This window comes from Crotalus tigris, unplaced genomic scaffold (genome assembly GCF_016545835.1).
Source record: "Crotalus tigris isolate CLP2741 ecotype Arizona unplaced genomic scaffold, ASM1654583v1 scf7180000023924.132734, whole genome shotgun sequence".
NCBI classification, from domain to species: Eukaryota; Metazoa; Chordata; class Lepidosauria; order Squamata; family Viperidae; genus Crotalus; species Crotalus tigris.
Window position 1 is genome coordinate 102,116 of NW_024100270.1, and position 22,536 is coordinate 124,651.

The 22,536-nt window shown below is 37.8% G+C and overlaps 1 protein-coding gene across 3 annotated transcripts; it reads right to left on the bottom strand.

Annotated features, from left to right (window-relative positions):
- Window positions 1–163: 163 nt before the first annotated feature.
- Window positions 164–22,179, bottom strand: LOC120298505 (cytochrome P450 2C5-like). 3 transcript variants are annotated; one of them, XM_039322301.1, is made up of 11 exons: window positions 20,705–22,179; window positions 12,473–12,536; window positions 11,422–11,634; window positions 10,753–10,915; window positions 9,437–9,586; window positions 7,918–8,078; window positions 6,694–6,864; window positions 5,933–6,074; window positions 1,609–1,796; window positions 877–1,018; window positions 164–769 (listed from the first exon to the last, which is right to left on the bottom strand). In XM_039322301.1, exons 3-11 carry the CDS (start codon window positions 11,593–11,595, stop codon window positions 567–569), a joined length of 1,494 nt encoding a protein of 497 aa, XP_039178235.1. In that variant the 5' UTR covers window positions 11,596–11,634; window positions 12,473–12,536; window positions 20,705–22,179; the 3' UTR covers window positions 164–566. The 3 variants fall into 3 exon arrangements, with proteins under 3 accessions (XP_039178235.1, XP_039178234.1, XP_039178233.1); XM_039322300.1 differs by lacking the exon at window positions 12,473–12,536 and having other exon boundaries at window positions 10,801–10,915; XM_039322299.1 differs by lacking the exon at window positions 12,473–12,536.
- Window positions 22,180–22,536: the final 357 nt, after the last annotated feature.

Sequence of the window (22,536 nt, forward strand, 5' to 3'; positions counted from 1 at the left end):
ACAGGAAATATACCAGCAGCAACCAGCAGAGTCCAAATTCAAATAAAGGATCTCACATCCAGTTGGCATCACTGGCCTCCAAATCCACAATATAACTTGCAGATGACAACTGCCAATAGGAGGTTCTTCTTAATTTCCCCATAAAATGTTATCAGAAAAGAGGTAAGAGTAATTATTTTTATTTCCCATAAAAAGTGTTCTCCACAATCATTGTATTTGTATTCCACATCAGTTTCAAGATTGCCTTTAAAAGTAATAACTATTCGGTATGCTTTATTTGAGTATTTACTATCATAGGTCAGCCAATCCAATTCCTAGCCTTAAAAGGAGCAATTTGTAGGATAGAACATGTGCCATGAAGGAAGAAAAGTGGGAAGGGGGAAATGGAGGGACAGGAGGGGGGAAGGAAGGAAGGAAGGAAGGAAGGAAGGATGGAGAAAGAAAAAAGAAAGAAAAGAAAAGAAAGAAAAAAAGAAAGAAAGAAAGAAAGAAAGAAAGAAAGAAAGAAAGAAAGAAAGAAAGAGAGTTGTCACTTATCATGATCTTGACTCCTTTCCTTGTCTTAATTATTGAACACAAGTGTCCACTGAACGATTAACAGCTCGTATAAGGAGGGATTGATTCTTATTTTGGGATATCATAAACAGAGACATTATATCCATGTCTTTGGTGTCCCCATCCAGAGAGAAGGTGAAGTTCTGGAGCAAAGTGCTGAAGAACAGGAAGAGCTCCATCTTAGCCAGAGCCTCTCCTGGACAGGCCCTCTTCCCTGAAATTGCAAACAAGAAAACAAAGCTTATTCAAAGCTGATTAAAGAATAACATGGATCAGGCATGCATATGAATTGGTAATACTATCTGTCCCAGAGGACTGTACCTGCTGAGAATGGCATGAAAGCATCTCTTTTCCTGAATTGGCCCTTTTCATTCAAAAAATGATCTGGGTTGAACTTCTCTGGAGTCTCCCAATGGAGAAGATCACGGTGTACTGAGGAGAGGACTGGCACAATAGCCATGTACTAGAAGAAGGAGGTAAAGAAACAGATGACATTAATTGGTGCTACTTCATCCAGAGAATAAAGAGCCTCACTTGTGTCAAATAAAATAGGCCAGCAGGGAGCAATCTGCAAACATTCTGAAATGCAATGAAGGGAGAGAGATTTGATTTAATTAATTAATTTATTAAATTTGTATACTTCCCATATCCAAAATGACTCTAGGCAATTCACAATGCCATAAATAATACATATTAATTCATACTTATTCAAACTGCCTTGAATATGAAGGATCTTTGACTATATAACAGTGAGTGCTTTTTTGTAAAAAACAAAAAGGTGGTGGAACTCACACAGGTCATACAACCTGCCTTGCCTATCCTACAAGGTTTACCTTTGTAGTTGAAAAAAACCCTTCAGTTTTTAGTGTATCTAAAAGACTGGGATTTTATTCAAGGTAAGTTAATAATATTAATGTTACCATGCACAAATCCGTTGAAAAAGGGTGCTGGAAATCCATTCTAGTGTGTTCTATGACCAAAAAAGCCCTCATAACAATCATCTATTTTTTTTCCTCTGCAGAATATCTTTATCAGTAATTATTATTGCCACACCTTGGGAATGTTGTAACCATGGAACTTTACATCACAAGTTGTTGCCCGTGGAAAGTTTTCAAGGCTCTCAGGCCCATAACGTTGAACCTCATGGACCACAGCATTTGTGAAAGGCATATTCAACCGGTCTTCCATGCTTGGAGTGCGATTTGTACCCACTACCTCATCAATCTCTTGTTGAACCTTAGCTGTGAGAAAAATATATTGAGATGAAATTAACAATCTTTTCCTGTATTGTACTGAGCACCTTCAGTCAGCTACCACTTGAATAGAAACATGTTTTCCAAAGCACGTTCAGAGATGATACTTCCAGTCAGGAAAATGGCTCTTCCTCAAAGTCATTTCTCAGTGGAGACCATTTCAATTTTTCTAGTGCAAGAAGACTATGTTATGGTTGAAATTATGAAAGCTGGTGATCACAGCTTACACAAGATACTAGCAAAGCTGTACTTGAGTTAGTAATAGTAATAGTAATAGTAGTAAAGTTGGAAGGGACCTTGGAGGTCATCTAGTCCAACCCCCTGCTCAGGCAGGAAACCCTACACCATTTCGGACAAATGGCTGTCCAGTCTCTTCTTAAAAACTTCCAGTGTTGGAGCATTTACTGCTTCTGGAGGCAGGCTGTTCCACTGATTAATTGTTCTCACTGTCAGGAAGTTTCTCCTTAGTTCTAGGTTGCTTCTCTCCTTGATTAGTTTCCACCCGTTGCTTCTTGTCCTGCCTTCAGGTGCTTTGGAAAATAGCTTAATTCCCTCTTCTTTATGGCAGCCCCTGAGATATTGGAATACTGCTATCATGTCCCCCCTTGTCCTTCTCTTCGTTAAACTAGACATACCCAATTCTAGCAACCGTTCCTTATATGTTTTAGCCTCCAGTCCCCTAATCATCTTTGTTGCTCTTCTCTGTACTCTTTCTAGAGTCTCAACATCTTTTTTACATCGTGGTGACCAAAACTGGATGCAGTATTCCAAGTGTGGCCTTACCAAGGCATTGAAGAGTGGTATTAATACTTCACGTGATCTTGATTCTATCCCTCTGTTAATGCAGCCTAGCACTGTGTTGGCCTTTTTGGCAGCTGCAGCACACTGCTGGCTCATATTTAAGTGATTGTCTACTAGGACTCCGAGGTCCCTCTCACAGTTACTACTATTGAGCATGGTGCCACCTATGCTGTACTTGTGCATTTGGTTTTTCTTGCCTAAATGTAGAACCTTGCTTTTTTCACCATTGAATTTCATTTTGTTAGTTAGTGCCCAGTGTTCAAGTCTGTCCAGATCCTTCTTTATATTAAGCCTGTCTTCTGGAGTGTTGGCTATTCCTGCCACCTTGGTGTGATGAGTTCCCCATCTATCCCTTCATCCAAATCATTGATGAAGATGTTGAAGAGCACTGGGCCCAGAGCAGAGCCCTGGGGCATCCCACTACACACTTCCCTCCATATAGAGGCAGTTCCATTGAGGACGACTCGCTGAATACGGCCGGTCAGCCAGCTACGGATCCATCTGGTGGTGATTCTGTCTACCCCACATTTTTCTATCTTATCAAGTAGTAGGTTGTGATCTATTTTATCAAATGCCTTACTGAAGTCCAAGTAAATTATGTCCACAACATTCCACTGATTTTGTCACTTGGTCAAAGAATGCAATAGGATTTGTCTGGCATGATCTATTTTTGACAAACCCATGTTGGCTTTTAGTAATGACTTTGTTTGCCTCTAGGTGTTCGTTGATTCGTTGTTTGATTATCTTTTCCAGGATCTTCCCAGGTATTGAGGTCAGGCTGATAGGTCTGTAATTTCCTGGATTCATTTTTTTCCCCTGTTTTGAGGATGGGAACTACATCAGCTCTTTTCCAGTCCTCTGGTAGTTACCCTGTGTTCCAGGATCTTTGAAAAATATAGTTCAGTGGTTCCAATATCACATCTGCCAGTTCCTTGAGAACTCTGGGGTGTAATCCATCTGGTCTTGAGTTGCCTCAGAAAAGAAAAAATAACCGATGAATGGAAAAATGCTGAAGTGATTCTTATACACAGGAAAAGGGCCCAATATGATTTAAAGAACTATTGCCCAATAAGCCTCCTTTCCCACAATGACAAGGTTTTCACCAAGATAATAGCAAAAAGAATATTGAGAACATTAAATGATGCACAGCTAAAGGAGCATGCAGGGTTCAGAAGTGGTTACAGCACAATAGATCACATCCAAGTTGTTCATCAAGTCATTGAAAGGTACAACAAATACACCATGCCTCTGTGCATGGCTTTCATTGACTACAATTTCATTGACTACAACTCCAGCAAGCAATAATTAGGGCATTGCTCAACCAAGGCATAGATACTTCTTACATAAACATACTACAATCAATATATGAAAACCAATGGCAGCAATTTGCCTTAATGATCTTAAAGTGGAAATCAACATAGAACAAGGTGTACGACAAGACAATACAATATCCCTATTCTTTTCTCAGTCTGCCTTTAAGAAGTATTTTGCAAACTAGACTGGGCAAAAAATGGAATAAAAATCACTGGCGCTTATTTAAATCACTTAAGATTTGCAAATGATATTGTTCTCTTCTCCCAAGATCCAGAAGAGCTACAAATAGACATATGAGAGCTGCACAAAGCAGGAGAACCATTTGGCTTAAAAATAAACCTGAAAAAGAGCCAGGTTATGTTTAATAAATTCACCAAAGAAAGAAAAAAAATATATTTGAAGAAGAACTAGATATAGTAGACCACTGCATATACTTTGGCCAATGGATGTCAATGGAAGGTGATACAATAAAGGAAATTGATCGACACGTTAAATGTGGTTGGTAGGCACTCAGCAAGCTAAGTATAATTTTTAAGAACAACTTCCCCCTATGCCTGAAGAGAAAAAGTTTTTGATCAGTGTGTACTACCTGCTCTAACATATGCCAGTGAAACATGAACACTAACCTCACAATCGATACAAAAGCTACAAGTGGCATAAAGAGCCATAGAAAGATACATGCTCAGCATTACAAGACAAGATAGAAAGACCTGCATGTGGATTAGAGTACAAACGAAAGTATATGATATCTTCAAGAAGAGTAAAAGAACTGAAATGGAAATAGGCCAGTCACATAGCAAGAAGAACTGATGGCAGGAGGACCAAGGCAGTCATAGAATGAATCCCACTCGATAAAAAGTGTCCACGAAACAGACCTAAAACAAGATGGATCGACAACATCAGCAAGTTTTGTGGGCCCAATTGGCAGGACTGTATGGGTCTTTGACTATAATAAACTTGAACTTGAACTTCATCACGCAATGGATAGAGAATGGTAAAAATGATGATGAGAATGAATATTATGTGCCAGCAGAGTACAAACAATTTATTCCCTCAAAAACCTCAAGGTTCATTTCCAAAGAAAGAATGCTTCAGGATACAGCTGCCAGTCAATTTTGCGGGGGTATTGTAGATTAAGATTTATAATATTGTCACTGCTTATAGCAGTATGGTTCAAATGTTAAGGATGATATCTTGAGTTAAAAGGATGTGGGTTTATACTGATACAAAAATGATTCTTAAGAAAAGCTATACCATATTAAATTAATCATTCATACTAGGACTCCTTAAAGCAAGTACTCAATTAATTAATTGATCTGCCTTAAGGCTGTATGAAGGAAAAGACTGCTGCTGTTAAAGCGTTCAATCACATCTTGCCTCTTCATGATCTAATGCAGTGGTCCCCAACCTCTCTGGCTCCATGGACCGACAGCAGTAGTGGCGGCAGGAGGGAGGGTTTGGTTTTGCATGTGCAACTTAACTCCCATGCATGCTCAAATGAAGCCTCAAGAACTCGCCTCCTGCTTGCATGGCCTGATTCCCAACAATTCTGGTCCAAGGAGACAGGATTGGGGACCCTTGATCGAGTGGATATTATTTTACTAGAACTGTCTTTGTGTAATCTCAGGATTCGATGGAAGCCCTATTGTTCCAAGGGCATGTTATTTAAACTGGGAAATAAACAAAACAAAACATTCTGTAAGAAGATCTTGGCAAACACTTCCCAAAACCTGCCAGGACAACTGCAGAAATACAGCTGCAATGAGTTTACTTTACTCAACAGCATCCTTACTTTATTTTTTTCCAGGATTATTAATGGAAGTCCTAAAGCAGGGGTCTTCAAACCTGGTCCTTTTATGATTTGTGGACGTCAGCTCCCAGAATTCCTCAGCTAGAGTGCTTGGCTGAGGAATTCTGGGAGTTGAAGTCCACAAGTCACAAAAGGGCCATGTTTGAAGAGCCCTGCCCTAAAGTGTTGACACCTTTATATATTTTGGTTATTTCTGTACCTTGAATGTGTGGCAATTTAGCCATTGCTAGGAGGCTGCGTAGCAAAGTTTGGCTTGTGGTTATTGTCCCAGCAGTAAAGAGAGCAAGCACAGTAATCACAAGATCTTCAAGAGTGTAGATTCCCTCAGATGAGTTCTGCTCCTGAAAAAAAAATAGAAAGGGAAACAGAAGGATGAAAATGGGATTGATTTAAAGTAATTTATGAAACTCTTCATAGTGTTTCTTTCAGTTAAAGGAAACTTAACTGACTAACTTTAGAATATATAGGAGAATTTTTCAATTGTAAAGCATTTATGCAATCACCATTTGATGCAGAGAGGAAACAATTTGCCTGTCTGACCTACCTATCAAATATTTACCACAAGAAATTACGAGAATTAAAGGTTGTTATTTAGAGCTGGACAAAAGCAACTCTTAAGCTGTATGGTGGGAAAACTGGATTAGATCTGAGCATAGAAGCTTGAATGTTACATCTGAGAGACTAATTCTAATAGAAATTGCTCCTGCAAGATGAATTATTATCTTTATATCACCTATTAAGAGTGTAGAAGAGGTGTAAATTAGCATGTAAAGCAAATGTCTATACTTATTCATTTTTAATTATGTCGGGCATAGGAGTACATGTTAATAAATGGCAAATTGAAGTAATAAAAAGGGGGATAAATATTTTCATATTCTTTCATACAAGATGAACTAGTTTCATCTTAGATACATATTGGAGATATTTAGACAGTTATGCAGAGATGGTATCTATGCCTACCTTCTCCATTCTGTGAAGGAAGCAATCAATATAGTCACGCAGGTTCTGGGGATCCAATGTCTTCTTGTGCAATTCCACTTTCTCACGGATATAATCATAGACTTTTTCAGTCTCAGACTCGATATGTCGTCCCAAAAAGTATTCCATTGTTTTTGGAAAAGTATTGTACACCTGTTGCAGAGTTGATGTTAAACAGTATATGTTTTTAGACCATAATGGTGAAGGCTTAATGCCCCAAATATTCAGAGATTAGCTTTTAGTCTGATATTGTTAATTATCAAACCTCAGCTAGGTGCCAAAACCAAGGAGACAAGTTCCACAAGAATTTCAGTAAGCTATCTTTAATTTTAGTGTTGAGTAAATACAGTGTCTTAGGAACGACTGCATGGTAGGAATTTTTATTTATAATAAGTTGGTTAAAAAGGAATCTCTTTGACAAGCCTTTTCCCCAGATCTTTCCTCACCTAGCCTGAGTTCCCTGCAGGATATATTCTGTCAAGCCTCACCCCAGCTATCCCATGAAGGGATAATGATGAAAATGATGACAGTTCTTGAAGCAGGGAGGAAAGAGGGACATAAGAATAGGGGAAATGTCTAAAAATGCCATGAGAAGAAGAGAGGTGCCTGTGCATAATTTGATATGATGATTATCAAATTATATATAGTTAAATATGTAGCATTGTACTTTTAAAAACTATTATAATAATATACCTTTCAGTTTGATCACAATATTGATATTCCTCTTATATCACAAACCTAATAGCTCAGGGGATAATGCTATTGTCATTTCTTAGAACAACATGGAAATAAGTTTGAGAATTAAAGTTAAATTTTCAGTCAAGGGATGAAAAAATTAAGTGAAACATTACAATTAGGAGGAATCAGCCCCTCCAGTGAAATTCCATGTTTGGCTCTCCCTGACTAATTAAGAAATGGGCAAGTCCGAGAAATAAGCAGGTCAGGGCCCTCAGCAGTTACGAGAGAATGAAATGATCCCGTGGGAAATAAGCCCAGCCAGGAAAGAAGGTTTGCTGAGAACCAATTTATATTTTGATGGCTCAGTCTTGTTGCATGTCTGGATTTGACTTCTCCTGCTTATCTACAGTAATCTCTACATCTACAGCAATCTCCACATCCCTTATTTGGATATTCAAACACACAGAGAGGCCCACTAGTAAAAATGAGTGTTTATAGCAGGAAGAGCATCAGAGAGGAAAAACATACCAGTCCTAGGAAACCAGTCAGAAATCTTGCTTGAGACTCCACAATCTGCTGGTTCTCTATGAAGGTTTGATCATTGTAATCAAATCGATTGCCAAAGACAACTGCACAGATCACATTAGAAACAGCACTTGCCAAATTTCTTCTTGGGTCAAAAGGCTGCCCTGCAACAAAGGCCACAGACATTTATGGGAGGGATCAAAGAATGGGGATTTTCCCTTCCACAATTCTCGACACAGAACTTCAACAAAAAAAATAGTTTGGGTCAAAGAAGTTATTCAAAAATTTTATTGGTATTTTTAAATAAAAAATATTAAATAGAAGAACCTAGATGTAATTAAATGAAAACACAAACCTTATAATCCCTAGAGGTTTTTTTGAAAACCTTCTTGCTGTCTTCTGTCAAGAATTGTTTTCTCACTCCTTTCTCTGCCCTTTTGTGCTCATGGTGGATTTTTCCCTCCCTGTCCCTTCCCTTAGAAGTTTCTATTTCCAGTTTTCACTCTCCTGACTGTCTCTCCCTCCACCTTCTAATTTCTTTCTTCTTTCTTTTTTAAAATATAATCCTATTATTTCATTTCTTTCCCCTTCTGATTCCAGAGATTTGTGCATTCATGATTATATTCAAAAGAGGCACAAATCTTTAGAGGAATACTATTTATGACTATATGTTTTCCTTTCTAGTTTTAGATTACCTATGTCATTCATCCATAACTTCTTTTTCTGGCTCTTGAATTTGCCTGATATATAATCATGTTCAAATAAATTGTTTAAAGAGTTTTTTTGGGCTTCTTTTCCCAGTTTTAACTGAGCACTCTATTCCCTCAGCACTGTCTCCTTCTAATCTATCCAGCTCTTTTTTGAAATAATAATAATAATAATAATAATAATAATAATAATAATAATAATAATATTCCATTCACATTTTTTTTCTATTCATTTTTTTAAATCGCCTTCCAGAAAAGACTTGTCCATGGAACATGATTTTCCAAGATGCTACATCTCCTGGAAAAAAAATAAATTTATATCTGTCAAGCACCAGGCAAATCAGGCGATCCAGGCAGTTGAAATGGGTATAAAGATTTATTGTAAGCTTAAGCTCTCTACAAGAATCTGAACTAATAATGGCCAAAGGAAATTAGCTGGATGTAGATCTCTTGTGGGCATGAAGGGACTCATGACTGATGATTTGTTTGATCCCTCCCTTGGGATCAGCCTGGTCATTTCCTACAATAGCCTTAATTCAAATCCACGCCACCTCACAGATCTCCATCACTCATGCAGTTGATTCTTATCCATATTTTCCTTACCTCATTTATTTTACACGCATATATATACCTATCTAAGTTTTTCTTTATTTTGTGCACTTAAGCACAGATGATTTGAGTTTCAGTTTAGAATCTAGTTTTCCTGTAACTTCACATAAAACAACAACCCCTTTCCAGTTTCATATTTTAAAAGATAATAGTCTTCCTGATATGATTCTTCTGTGGGAGAACAGGTCTCAGTTTCTTTAGACGACCTTTTGTGGCAGCCATTTCCTTCACCAGACAAAGAGCTTCCTCCTGCACCCTCTCAGACATTCTTTTCTTCCCCATCCCAAAATCTCGCAAGGTGGACAGTGTGAACCGTCGCAGCTCCCTCCATTTCTTCTCATCATTTGTAGATATTCCTGAAACAAAAGACACCAAAAGGATCATGATGTTGGTCAATTCTCAGCTTTTGTGGAAGAGCATGTTTCGATATAATATTTCAGGCACTTTTCTTTTTCAAATCTTTGTTTCAATCATAGGTGAAAGAGGCTACTACACTGCAATAAATTATGCATCAGAGAAATGTCCTTCCTCACATTTAAAGTAAACAAGGCTTGATGTTTGAAATACCAGTGAAGCAAACGTCACAGTTGCCATCTTTCCATTCTTGACTGCTGTCATAAGTGTGTTATAGATAGAAAGAAATCCCTACACTAGACATGGAACTCTATACTGAGATGCCGTTTTCAGTAAGCAGAAGAAAATTGGAGTCATTTTGAGTTGTGGATTTTATTTTATTATTATTATTTGCTGTAGAGGCTTTATTGACAAAAATAAATCACTTCCAATTATGTATGTACTAGCTTGCTTGATTGTGTGCTAACAAGTTACTCTCAACTCTTAGCTACCTTTAGATTTCCTCCAACACAATCTATCCCTAACCTAATTCTTCAGGACTTGTAAGGGTACATTTGTCATCATTTTAACTGAGTTCATTGACGTTGCAGATGGCCCTCCTTTTCCTTTTATCTTTCTCACCATTATACCCTCCTCTAGGGAGCGAGACCTTTGAACCATACTGTATGTCTGAAGAATGATAATTTCAGTCTGGTCATTTATGCATTCAATGGAAACTCTGACCTGATTTGCTCAATGAGCTATTTGTTTCTTATTTTTGGATGTCCACAATATTCTCAGAGATTTTGTCCAACATCAAAACCATATTCTTTCAATATTCTTTCTCTCCTGTTTATTCAAAGTCCAAATTGTCAAAGTATCCTCTTTGAAGAACATTTTGTCTGCCTTCCCAAAGGACCAGTTTAAAGGTGAGATTACTTTTTTTTTTTTTTTTGAATGTAAGGAACAACCAGAACAGATTTCAGAAGTGATCAGTGGAAGCGAAAGGGTGAAAAAAAGGTGTTCCTCCCTCTTCAAAAAACATGACCAGATCAACCTCTTTACAAAACTTCATTTCAAGTGAAACTTTCATAACTATCAATAATATTAAGAGCATTAAAATAATTTAAAATTACTTATAGAAAATTAAAAAGAGCTACAACGAATAAAGAAATAAAAGCGAATCAACCTTTATTTTGGAACACTCGTCTGTGAAAGGCCGTATTAGTTCGCCTACCAAATTCTTCTGCTTGATTTATCAAAGCATCTTTTACCACCTCATATCCACAAAGAGCAACCATTGGTTTTGATCCAATCCAGATAGTAAATATAGGTCCATACTTCTCTGTAAGCTAAAGGTAAAATTAGATGAAAACCCAGTTAATTAAACGATAAAGCATTTTTTGGTGAAATTATTCTAAAGCATGCTTGAAATATTTCTTAAATTCATAACAGAAATCATGTTGAATCTAACCTTTAATAATTCTTAGTATCTACAGGGTACATTAATTTGATTGGATAAATTGCATGTACTGTATCTCCTAGCTGGTGAGATGATGGGAATGAGATAATCACAATTTTGACTGTATAATACATTTCTGCAAGTAATCTGGTACTACAAAATATATGATAGCAAGTTTTGCTTGTAACCACATATTTTAATGAACTTTGTAACCTCCATTGTGTGTTTATCAGACTGTAACTAGGTGACTTTAAATTAAAATTCCTACTGAAGATGCACAAGAGCCCCTAATAAAATTGGACTCTTATAAAAGAAAATCAAACTCCTTAAACTAGGAAAATGTGGATATAACTTTCCAAATAATCACCTGAAAAAGCAAAGAAGTACAATAGTTACCTTTTTATAGGATTTTTTTAGAGGTAGTACATCTTGCTGAAAGAGGTTCCCCAGAATAGGCCATGGAGTAGGTCCAGGGGGCAGCTGCCCTTTTTTCTTGTACATTTGGAAAGATGAGAAAAGGGTGAAAAGTATACAGAGAAGAAGCAGAACTCCTGCCCATGTCAGCTCCATCCTCTCCTCAGTTGTTTTCCTCTTCAAAAATCCAAAAAGCTGTTTAAAGGAGACAACGTTGAAAGAAGGAGACCAATTGAATCCCCAATCACATCTAAATTCTTCACTTCCTCTAACCTTTACATACCTCCTTATTTACATTCAGCTCAAATTATTCTTTCACCTCTATTAGTATAGGAGAGTTACTTATCAACATTCTTATCTTTGGACTGTGGACCACTTTGGCTAAATCCTTAAATAAACAACTCATTTTAAGCACTCTCTCTTATTTGCTGACCATACAATAACTTGTGAAAGAGTAATTAACTTTTGCTACTGAACCCTGTGAAACTTACGTTTTTCTTTTTCTTTCACTGAGTTGTCACAGCCCTGAATTCAATATTATGATCATAAGTAAGTACAATGTTGTCATGACCTTTAACTGGGCAAAATGGTGCATCATGGGGCAATATTTTTTGTGAATGAAGGTGAATATACATGTCCCGGGATAACGTCACCTGTAGTCACATTCAATGTTTGCATGAGCCCATATTGTAATTGTTATGTCCTGGGCCTGCTGAGTGACTCAGCAGGTGTAGGAAGCTGCAGAGAGGCCCGGGCAGACCACATGAATGCCTGGGACCATACAGGCTGTCTCCAGCCTATTGCGCATGCGCAAGGTGGGAGAAATATGTTACATTGATTGGTTGACACTGTCCCTGAAAAGGGTTATAAAAGGAATCTGTGCCATTTTGTTTTGGTTCTGTTGGTGATTAAATAAAGAGAAGACTGTTGATACTCCTGCCTCATCTCAATGCCTTTACGATTGAAACAGAACAGTAATGACGGCCAAAAAGACTTTGTTACCTGTAATTGATCTGGCCACAGTGGCACATACCTTGATTCAAGGTTGACTCAGCCTTCCATCCTTCCGAGGTCGGTAAAATGAGGATCCAATCAATCTGTTTATTACAGCCATAAGGCCAGACATAATCAAAATATAACAATAGTGACAATTTTACTTCCATATTTATAGAATATAAAACCATCAAACAATCAATGTAATATAATCTGAAATTCTCAAAATAAAGCATCATATTAATTTTTTTCAGACCTTGATAACGGTGCGACGTATTGTGCAAATAGTGGCACAAAATTGGCCAACCTGAATTGATATTTTCGGATCCTTATCCAAAAGTAGCAACTTTAGATAAAATTCATATCCCCTTCCTGGAAACTTCTTCAATATTGGATATATAAGAATCTGTCTAGAGTATTTATATAAAGAACAATGAAGCAGCTTATGGCTTAGGGTTTCTATGGAGCCATCACCACATGGACACAACGAAGGTGCATAGGAATGCCCTTAAACCGTCCAAAAAGGACTGCCGAGGGCAACACATACAGCCCTGGCTAAGGTGAAAGCTTTACGAAATTTCAAAATTGTAATGGAAAATAGATAAGACGCTGGGGAGAATCCTTCTGGAAGCAAGTGACAAATATTGGAATGTGCCACCTTACTTAAGTTTGTTTGGAGATCAATATCCCAGATACATTGATTCAAGGCAGTTCTAGCATTATCAAATCCTAATGAACACAGACTTTCCATAGAGAAGCCCAGCGATTTAATTTTATCTAGTGCTTTTTTTTCCCACGACAATTTAAAATGACCTATAAATACTAACGGGGCTAACCCTACAGCCATCAAAATTAACTTTAGCCAAAAGGTAATAAGAAAGAACCATGCTCTAGCTTCCAATGAAACTAAACCTATTTCCACCTGTAGGATGGCATTTTTAACACTTTTAGGTACCATCAGTATGGCTCTAATAAACTTATGTTGAATAATTTCAATAGCATTAAGCTTTGCAAATGAACATATTTGCGAGCCATACAGGAGCTGAGGGAATGCCTTAGCTTGGAAAACCTTACAATCTGCCGGGATGTAGTAAGCTCCTTTAGAACAGCGGTTCTCAACCTGTGGGTTGTGACCCCACTTGGGGTCAAACGACCATTTCACGGGGGTCGCCAAACAACACAGTCCGCCATTTTTCCCCCTTTTCCTTAGCTGTGCTACTCCCTTTTATTCTATTGGCTTTGGAAAGCCAATAGAATAGACTCTCTTGAATAGAGTCTAATTCTATTGGCTTTCCAAAGCCAATAGGAATTGTCCAGGCTGTCTCTGCCCTGCTGAGCCCACCAAAAGTTCCATTCTGCAAACGGTGCTGCAAGTTGTCTGCAGCAAAGGCGAGCTGTCTGGAAGTTTCCACCTCTCCCTGCTGAGCAACTACTAAAAATGTAAGTAAAAGAGGGCCAAGGGTGAGAGGTGCGTGGGGCCCGGCGGGTGTCTAACCTCCCTTGGGCTGGGCCAGCTAGTGGCCCAGCCGGTGGTCTCCCTGCGCTGTCGCTGCCCCTTGCCAGCTATGCCTCGGCCAGTGCAGGGGGCGGCACCATGCATGCGCAGCACTCCCAGGCAGGGAAAGTCCTTGACTTACGACCAGTTGGGTAGTCCTCGACTTACGACTGTTTGGGGGTCACGGCATTAAAAAGGTTGAGAACCACTGCTTTAGAATGATAAAATTTTATGATAGCTGATGAGGTGCGCTGTGCAACACTTGCCAGATAAAGAAAATGAATATGCCAGGATAGGGAGTCATGGAACTGCTCTCCAAGATATTTATAGGTACTCACCTGTTCAATTGGAGTCCCATCAGTTTGTTATTTATGGATCTTATGATGGTAAGAGGCAAATAGTAAAACTTTAGTTTTTTCAAAATTTATTAATATTTTGTATTCTATGCAAAATAAAGCTAATGCCCTAAGTGCTTTTCTCATTCCCACCTGAGAAGTGGACAAAATAAGTATATCATCGGCATACAATAGTGCTGGAATTGCACAATCAGCCAAGATAGGTGGATGATGGGCTGGAGCAGCAAGCACTTTCATTCTTGGATTTAGGTACAATTTTAAAAATTGGGGAGCTAATATGCAACCTTGCCTTACACCTCTGTAAGTTGGGACTGCTTTAGATGAATGTCCCCAGGGGGAACATCTGATTTTTAGAGAGGTATTTGAATAGAGTGACTGAATGAGAACCAACAGCCTTTTATCAATCGTGGAATGTCTTAGACTACACCACAATCTCTCCCTTGGTATTAGATCAAAAGCTGACTTAAAATCAACAAAAGTTGCATAAAGAGAACCATGAGAGGGAGTAGAATATTTTTCAGCCAAAGGTGCAAAATTAGACAATGATCCAGTGTTGAACGTTCCTCCCTATTACAATGGCCTGATTCCAATCGGTGGAAAATGTCCTATGTTATTAATATGAGTGAATAGGATGGCTAAAACTGGGGCCCACCAATCTTTATTTTTCCTTATTAATTCTGGAGGGATAAAATTCCCTCCAGATGCGTTACCTGATTTCAACTGGGCAATAAACTCTTTGACCTCAGCTATGGATACTGGAGGCCAATCCAGGAAGTCATTACAAGGGGGGATCACTTCTGAAATTACAGCAGGAATCCGCTTAAAGATGTTTTTAAAATGATCCTCCCATTTGTCAGCAGATATTTGTGAAATAGGGCCAAAACTTCTATTTGTAAAAGACTGATTTATTAAATGCTAGAACAAAGTAGAATTTTTGAGCTTTGCTGCTGAAATTAGATTACTCCAATTTTCTTTTATAGCCTGTTGTTTCTTTATCTTTAAGAGATCTTTATAATTTTTTTGTGGTCTTGAGTAATTTAGAAGCATTCACCAAATTTTCCTGGCGAAAGGAAATTATTGCATTTAAGAGAGCTTTTTTTTTTGCTTTAATGCAATCACTATCATACCAAGATTTAGATCTTTTACGCACATGCACAAATAAGTTGTTGTAAATCTTGTCGGGGGGGGGGGTTGGAGATTAGTGGTAATTGATTGATACAACGAAAATGCTTGTTCATATGAATCAGATGACCAAATCTGAACATGCATATGAAGAAGGGGCTCTGAGGTCAACATTTAGCCATAGTTTTGGCCAGTTCTTGAGACCATTTAATTTTTACTTGCCCCTTTATTGTAATATCGATGGGCAATGTGCCACTTCTAATAATTCAAAATTTGTCTTAGCCTTAAATGTACAGATTAATGGAAAGTGGTCACTATCAAGGCGCGTTCCAATATAAAAGTAAACTATATGCTGTACAAAGTTCCGAGAGATCATAATATAATCCGGTATACTGGCTCCCTTAGGACCCCAGAATATGAACTCTCTGTTTAAATCACCTCTAACAGAGCCATTAAATAAAACCAAATCTAAACTATCCACAAATTGAGCCAGACGAAATCCTGCACTATTACATTTTTGATCTTTACATTGTCTGGCTGCTATGAGACCTACATCAATTTTAGAGGGCACTGGCCACTTAAAATATGTTTGTAGGGAAGCATCAGATTTGCCAATGCTTGCATTAAAATCCCCAGCTATTAATATAATTGAGTTTGGGTAATGCCATGATAGCAAATTTACATAGGGATCAAACTGATCCCACAGTTTGTTTGTTTCTCTATGCCCACGAAATGGAGGGAAATAGGCATTAACCAATAATGCAGTGCAAGATTTGAATCTAAGTAAAAGGGCTAACGCCATATTTGAGCAAGACTCAAGCATAGATACTGAAACACTGAGTTTAACAGATACCATAGACCTGATGGTCCTTTTTTATGCATTCAGAGTAAAGGGAATATAACCAAAATTGTGTCATTCTCGTTTGTTGATTAGGGCTAGTTTCCAGAGGTCTGGTAGGCGGGAGGTGTCTTCACATTTATTCATGTTGTGGGGGTGTTTTTCTATTTTGATGGCTTTCATAATTATTCTCTTGTTGTGGTGTTCAGTTTTGGAGATTAGTTTGGTTCTTTCAAAATCAATTTCATGTCCTGTAGCTTTAAGGTGATGGAAGAGGGAGGAAGTTTTTTCTTCTTTTCTGGCTGCATTCTTGTGTTCTGTGATGCATGCATTTATTCTCCTATTAGTTTGTCCAATGTATGTGGCTGGGCAGATTTTGCATGGTATTTCATAGACTCCTTGGTTTTCTAGCTGGATTATGTCTTTGGGGTTTCTTAAGATGTTGGCTATTTTTTGGTTGGTGCTGAAGGCTGTCTTGATATTGTGTTTGTGGAGAATTTTGCTGATTTTATCTGTGGTGCCTTTGATGCAGGGGAGGAGGGCGGGAGAAAACCCAAATAACCAAAGACCTACATATATAGTAGGCAAAGAATCTTTCTTCCAATATTGTCCAACCAATAACCTTGCCGCCGTAATAAGATTCAACATTAAAATAGTTTCTTTAACATCACAATCTACAATAATACCTAACAAGAATAATTGTGGTGAAAACTTTATCTTTCTATTAAAAATCTTCTGAATGTTCCACCAAATCTTAATCCAAAAGGCTTTTATGTTTTTACACGTCCACCAAATGTGGTAATAAGTTGCATCCAAGCATCCACATCTCCAACACTTAGACTGTAAATTAGGATACATAATATCCTAATTTACAGCAAAAATATCCTAAGTTTGCAAACTTTTGATTGTTGAAGTATTCTAGAATGTTGTGATTTAATGTGTGTCTCTTGGAGACAAATTATATCCATTTTTAGCTTTTGTAGTCTATGAAATATTTTACTCCTTTTTGATGGGGAGTTAAGACCATTTATATTTATTGAAAGAATTCTAATTTCCTCCATAGTTTCAGTTGTGTCAAGATCTCAATTTTCTAGAAGGGCTTATCTGCCTCTGATCTTTAGGCCTCACATCTTCCTCTGATTGAAACTTTTTAGGCGCTTCTTTCTCTGTTTGTTTCAATGTTCCTGCAGTCGTTTCCTCTGGTTTGTTAAGTTCTGCCTCACCTCTCTCCAAGATTATTAAAAAAGTCCTTTGTTGATCCTTCTGGGATCAACCATCTGAAGTTCAGTCCTTTACTGATCAATTTCCTCGTTAAGAATTGGTATTCTCTTCGAGCTTCTCTAATTCTTCTTGGGATCTGTTTGAGAACTATGAAATCTTTATCTTTGTATTTCAGAGTTTGGTCCCTCATAGTCTCAGGATCTCATCCCATACTGCTCTTTTGCTGAATCTAATATGAACTTCCCTAGGCACTCTATTTCTTCTTGCATAATTTGAATTCACTCTATAGACTTGATCAACTTCTCTTTTGATTTGATCCCTTTCCATTCTGAGCAAGTCCGCCAATAACTCAGTCATCAATAGTAACAAGTTGTCATCACTCTCTTCTACCACATTTTGGAATCTTAGAAAGTATGATGCACGTTCAAACTCCATCCTTGCCATATTTTCTTCCAGCTCCGCATTAGATTGCACCAATCTTTGATTTTCATCTTGGAGAGCCTCTAATTTCTTGTCTACTACTACTGACTTGTCTTCAATATTTTGCATTCGTTGACTTCCACTGGCAATGGCAGCTTTCTTCAGCTGTCCGCCCTGGGATGTGTCAAAGCCAGCTGAGACAGCAAGCAACAGCTGTCTCGCGGCTTGGAAACTCTCTCCCCGGGTGAAGGGGAGGAGGTGAGCTTTCCTCAGATAGTGGTAGAGCTCCCTGAGGCCCCAAGGTTTTCTTTTTTGGTGGTCAGAGGGTGAGCTCCCAAGGAGTCTGGGGTGTTCTCCACATTCCAGGATGCCTTTGCCCTGATTTTTCTAGGGCAAAGCTAGATGCTGCTTCCATATCTGCACTTAAAATGAACTTGTGAGTAAATTTTAAAGCAGACAGAGCTGACCAGGAGAGACTAAAACGGAGATTATTTCGGACTTTAATTCTGGAAAAGAACTTATCTTCTCCTTCTTTTAATTAAGAGTGGTGAAAAATGGCGCTGAGATGTTGATTCATTGAGTGAAAGGACTGGAACTTCTACTTGGAACAATGTAACAGATTTTGCATTTGTATAAATTGCAAGAATCTTCTTTTTTTCTTTTAAGGGGGCTTTTGTCTTTTTTCCCCTTCTCCTTTTTTCTTTTTTTTTGGGGGGGGGGTATTTGTTGATTTTATAAGATTTTAGCAGACTTTTTATAAGTGGTCTTAAAAATAAAATGGCTTCAAAGCGTCTTGAAGCTTCTGTTGCTTCTAAAGCCTCAATCTTCCTGGTAATGCAGACAGCTCAGCAAGCTAAGTCTAAGTTTCCACCATCTTCTCCATTGTCTCCAGCATCTATACTTAAAGATTTACAGGATGCCTTGGAAAAAAAGGCACGACAGGTTAAAGAAGAGATGGAGATTTTTATTGAAAATAAATTCATGAAATTGACAGAGGACATAGCGTTTGCGTTTCAAAAGTTTGTTGGTCACATAGATCTGCTGGATGAGCATATTGATGATGTTGTGGAAAATTTTGAAAAACTGGAAGATCGAATTGACAAAGTGGAAAATAATGTGGAAACAATACAGGATGAAGTTACTATGTTACAATACAAAAACATGGAATTTGCTTTAAGAATAAGGGGAATGAAGGAAAATATTCAAGAGGATTTGAGACAAGTCGTGGTAAAAGATATAGCTCTTATTTTGGGGGCTGAGCCTGAAGAAATACTGAGAGTGACGGAAAAAGTTTTTAGGGTTAATTCTAGCGTTGCGAGACAAAGGAATTTGCCACAAGATGTGGTTATCTATTTTTCTAGGAGAGTGGTTCTCAACCTGTGGGTCGGGACCCCATTTGGGGTCGAACGACCATTTCATGGGGGTCGCTAAAAAACGCAGTCTGCCATTTTTTCCCCCTTTTCCTTAGCTATGCTACTCCCTTTTATTCTATTGGCTTTTGAAAACCAATAAGTGCAACATATTTTTCCCGCCTTGTGCATGTGCAATAGGCTGGAGACAGCCTGTCTGGCCCAGGCAGCCTCATGGTCTGCCTGGGACTCTCTGCACCTGTTGTGTCAATCACAGCCCAGGACATAACAAAAGTGGTTTCCATTCTTTTAATCAGGAGACAGATTAGCTGTTTAAGAGACTTCAATTGATTGAGGCTATAACTGACCTGGGTGATTTGCAAACTCATAATCTGGTAAATCGCCAAGCTTGGGCCTCTGCCCTGCTACTACAGAGCCCAGGAAATCTCAGGTGGAGGAAATATATACCACAGCTTACTAGAACCTGAAGTGTTTGCCATAATTCCACACATTTCTTTTTCCCTGTTGGTAAAGTGCCTGTGAATAGTTTAATGCCAAAATTCAAAGATATATTAAAAAAGTGAATTTACAAGTGAGGGATGAAAAAGTTCCTAAATGTAATTGAATACTTTGCCACAGGTAGTTCTTTAGTGTTATTAGGATTAATTACGTAATCATGCAATGTAAGATGAAGGAGCCCTGGTGGCGCAGTGGTTAAAGTGCAGTATTGCACTATAGCCTACAGTTGAACCTGATGGGGCTCAAGGCTGAATCAATCTTTCATCCTTCCAAGGTCGGTAAAATGAGGACGCAGATTGGTGGGGCAATATACAAATAATGCTCTACATTGTAAGCCACCCAGAGAGTGTTGTAAAGCACTATGGGCCGTATAAAAGCCTAAATGCTATTGCTATGAAGCTGCCAGGCTGATTTTTACTGCCCTAAAAAGACAAATCAGGAGAGGTTTGCATAATTGTAGCCATGCATGGAACTCCCATGTGGAAAACCTTGTCCCAGAAAGTAGGTTCCTATACTGTAATTGGACTATTTGAATTCGCCTATACCCTAAGGCAGCAATGCTGGCTGTGGAATTCTGGGAGTTGAAGTCCACATGCCTTAAAATTGTCAAGGTTGAGAAACACTGCCCTAAGGCAAGACTTGGACTGTCCCTTATTTGAGCTGCAAAGACATTTAATACTTTCCCATTTCTTAATAATTTCCCAGAAGGAGATTCTGCAGAGCTGGAAGGGTATATAAGAATGTTTTTTTTTCTTGTTTCAAATAGAGTCTAACTATCCATTGAGGCTCTATTAAATATTGCTGAACCTTGTTTCCACCATCCCTTTCACCCTTATTAGAGGCCATATTAAGGACAAAGTTGAAACCCAGTAAACATGCTTTCATGACCCAGTTAGGATTTTTAAAGGTAAAACACACAGGTAAAATGTAAAAAAAAAAAAAAATCACACACCTTAAAGTTTTTCTCACTGGCCTGCATGGAGTCTACAATGCTGGAATGTTTTTTGTGCCAGGCAGATGATGGGATTACTGACAGAGCCTGAAATGCAAATTTGTCTTGGAGGCAGCACAGTGGATTAGGCAATAACAGCTGAGAAAGCAAAAATGTCCTTTTTCCTAGGGCTAAGAGAGAATGTCATCAGACTGGCTTTCATGGCTAAAGTAAGGCTTGAACCCCCATTCTTTTACTTTCTAGTCTGGTGCCTTAAGCTCTAAACCAAACTGGCCCTTTTATAAAAGCTTGCTTTTTCCTTGATTCCAAGGAAAAGGAAAACAGATTTAGTATACACATTTTAGCAATAACTTCTCACCCCTTGCAATACTAAGGATTCCAAATGCATTATTAATGATAAATCCAAGGCCTTTTTCTTTACAAAACAATATTTTCTTTCCTTTTTCTTTACAAAACAATATTTCACTATAATCCATTCAGATGTTTGTTGATCCTCATTACAAATTACTTCATTACATCTGTTGGCATAATGTGTTTCTTCCAATAACTTCTCACCCCTTGCAATACTAAGGATTCCAAATGCATTATTAATGATAAATCCAAGGCCTTTTTCTTTACAAAACAATATTTTCTTTCCTTTTTCTTTACAAAACAATATTTCACTATAATCCATTCAGATGTTTGTTGATCCTCATTACAAATTACTTCATTACATCTGTTGGCATAATGTGTTTCTTCCAATAACTTCTCACCCCTTGCAATACTAAGGATTCCAAATGCATTATTAATGATAAATCCAAGGCCTTTTTCTTTACAAAACAATATTTTCTTTCCTTTTTCTTTACAAAACAATATTTCACTATAATCCATTCAGATGTTTGTTGATCCTCATTACAAATTACTTCATTACATCTGTTGGCATAATGTGTTTCTTCCAACATAGTCCCCATACAGTTTCTGGTGCAGTTCCTCAAAGATATCTCTGAATGCCATTATAAATTGCTTGTCTTTTGTCTCCAATATCAAAAATATTTTTTTCTTTTCCACAAATTTATATTTATTTTTTAAAATAATTCCAGAGTCTTAATAATCAAAATCCAATATTCCAATGTTTTCTTACCCCTTAATCTTTTTAAAACGTTCTGTATACAAAACCTTGTCTTGCTTTTTGCTGTTTATTTTAAATTCTTAAAATTATAAAAATAGATATTAATTTTCTTTTCTTTTTTAAAAACAAGTTTTATTAGTTTTTTCTTTTTACAGACAAGTCCTTAAGAATCAACGTGGTGGCAGGGTAATCAATTGTCCAAAAGCAAAGTCATACTTATATAGTTCAAATTAAATCATTAGAAACCCCCTCTCTATTCCCTCAGATAATATATTATATTCAAATTAATGTATTTCAATACAACTAAGTCAATCAAAACAATAATAATAATAATAATAATAATAGTAAAGTTGGAAGGGACCTTGGAGGTCATCTAGTCAAACCCCTGCTCCCAATGATCAATAACATTTCATCTAAATAAGTCCAAATCCTGTGTTCACCTTTATTATTACAATTGCTATATTCCATTTTGCTACTATAAATACATAATTAACACATTTAAGATAGAAAAATATGGGGTAGACAGAATCACCACCAGATGGATCCATAGCTGGCTGACCGGCCATACTCAGCGAGTGGTCCTCAATGGAACTGCATCTATATGGAGGGAAGTGTGTAGTGGGGTGCCCCAGGGCTCTGTTCTGGGCCCAGTACTCTTCAACATCTTCATCAACGATTTGGATGAAGGGATAGATGGGGAACTCATCAAATTTGCAGACGACAC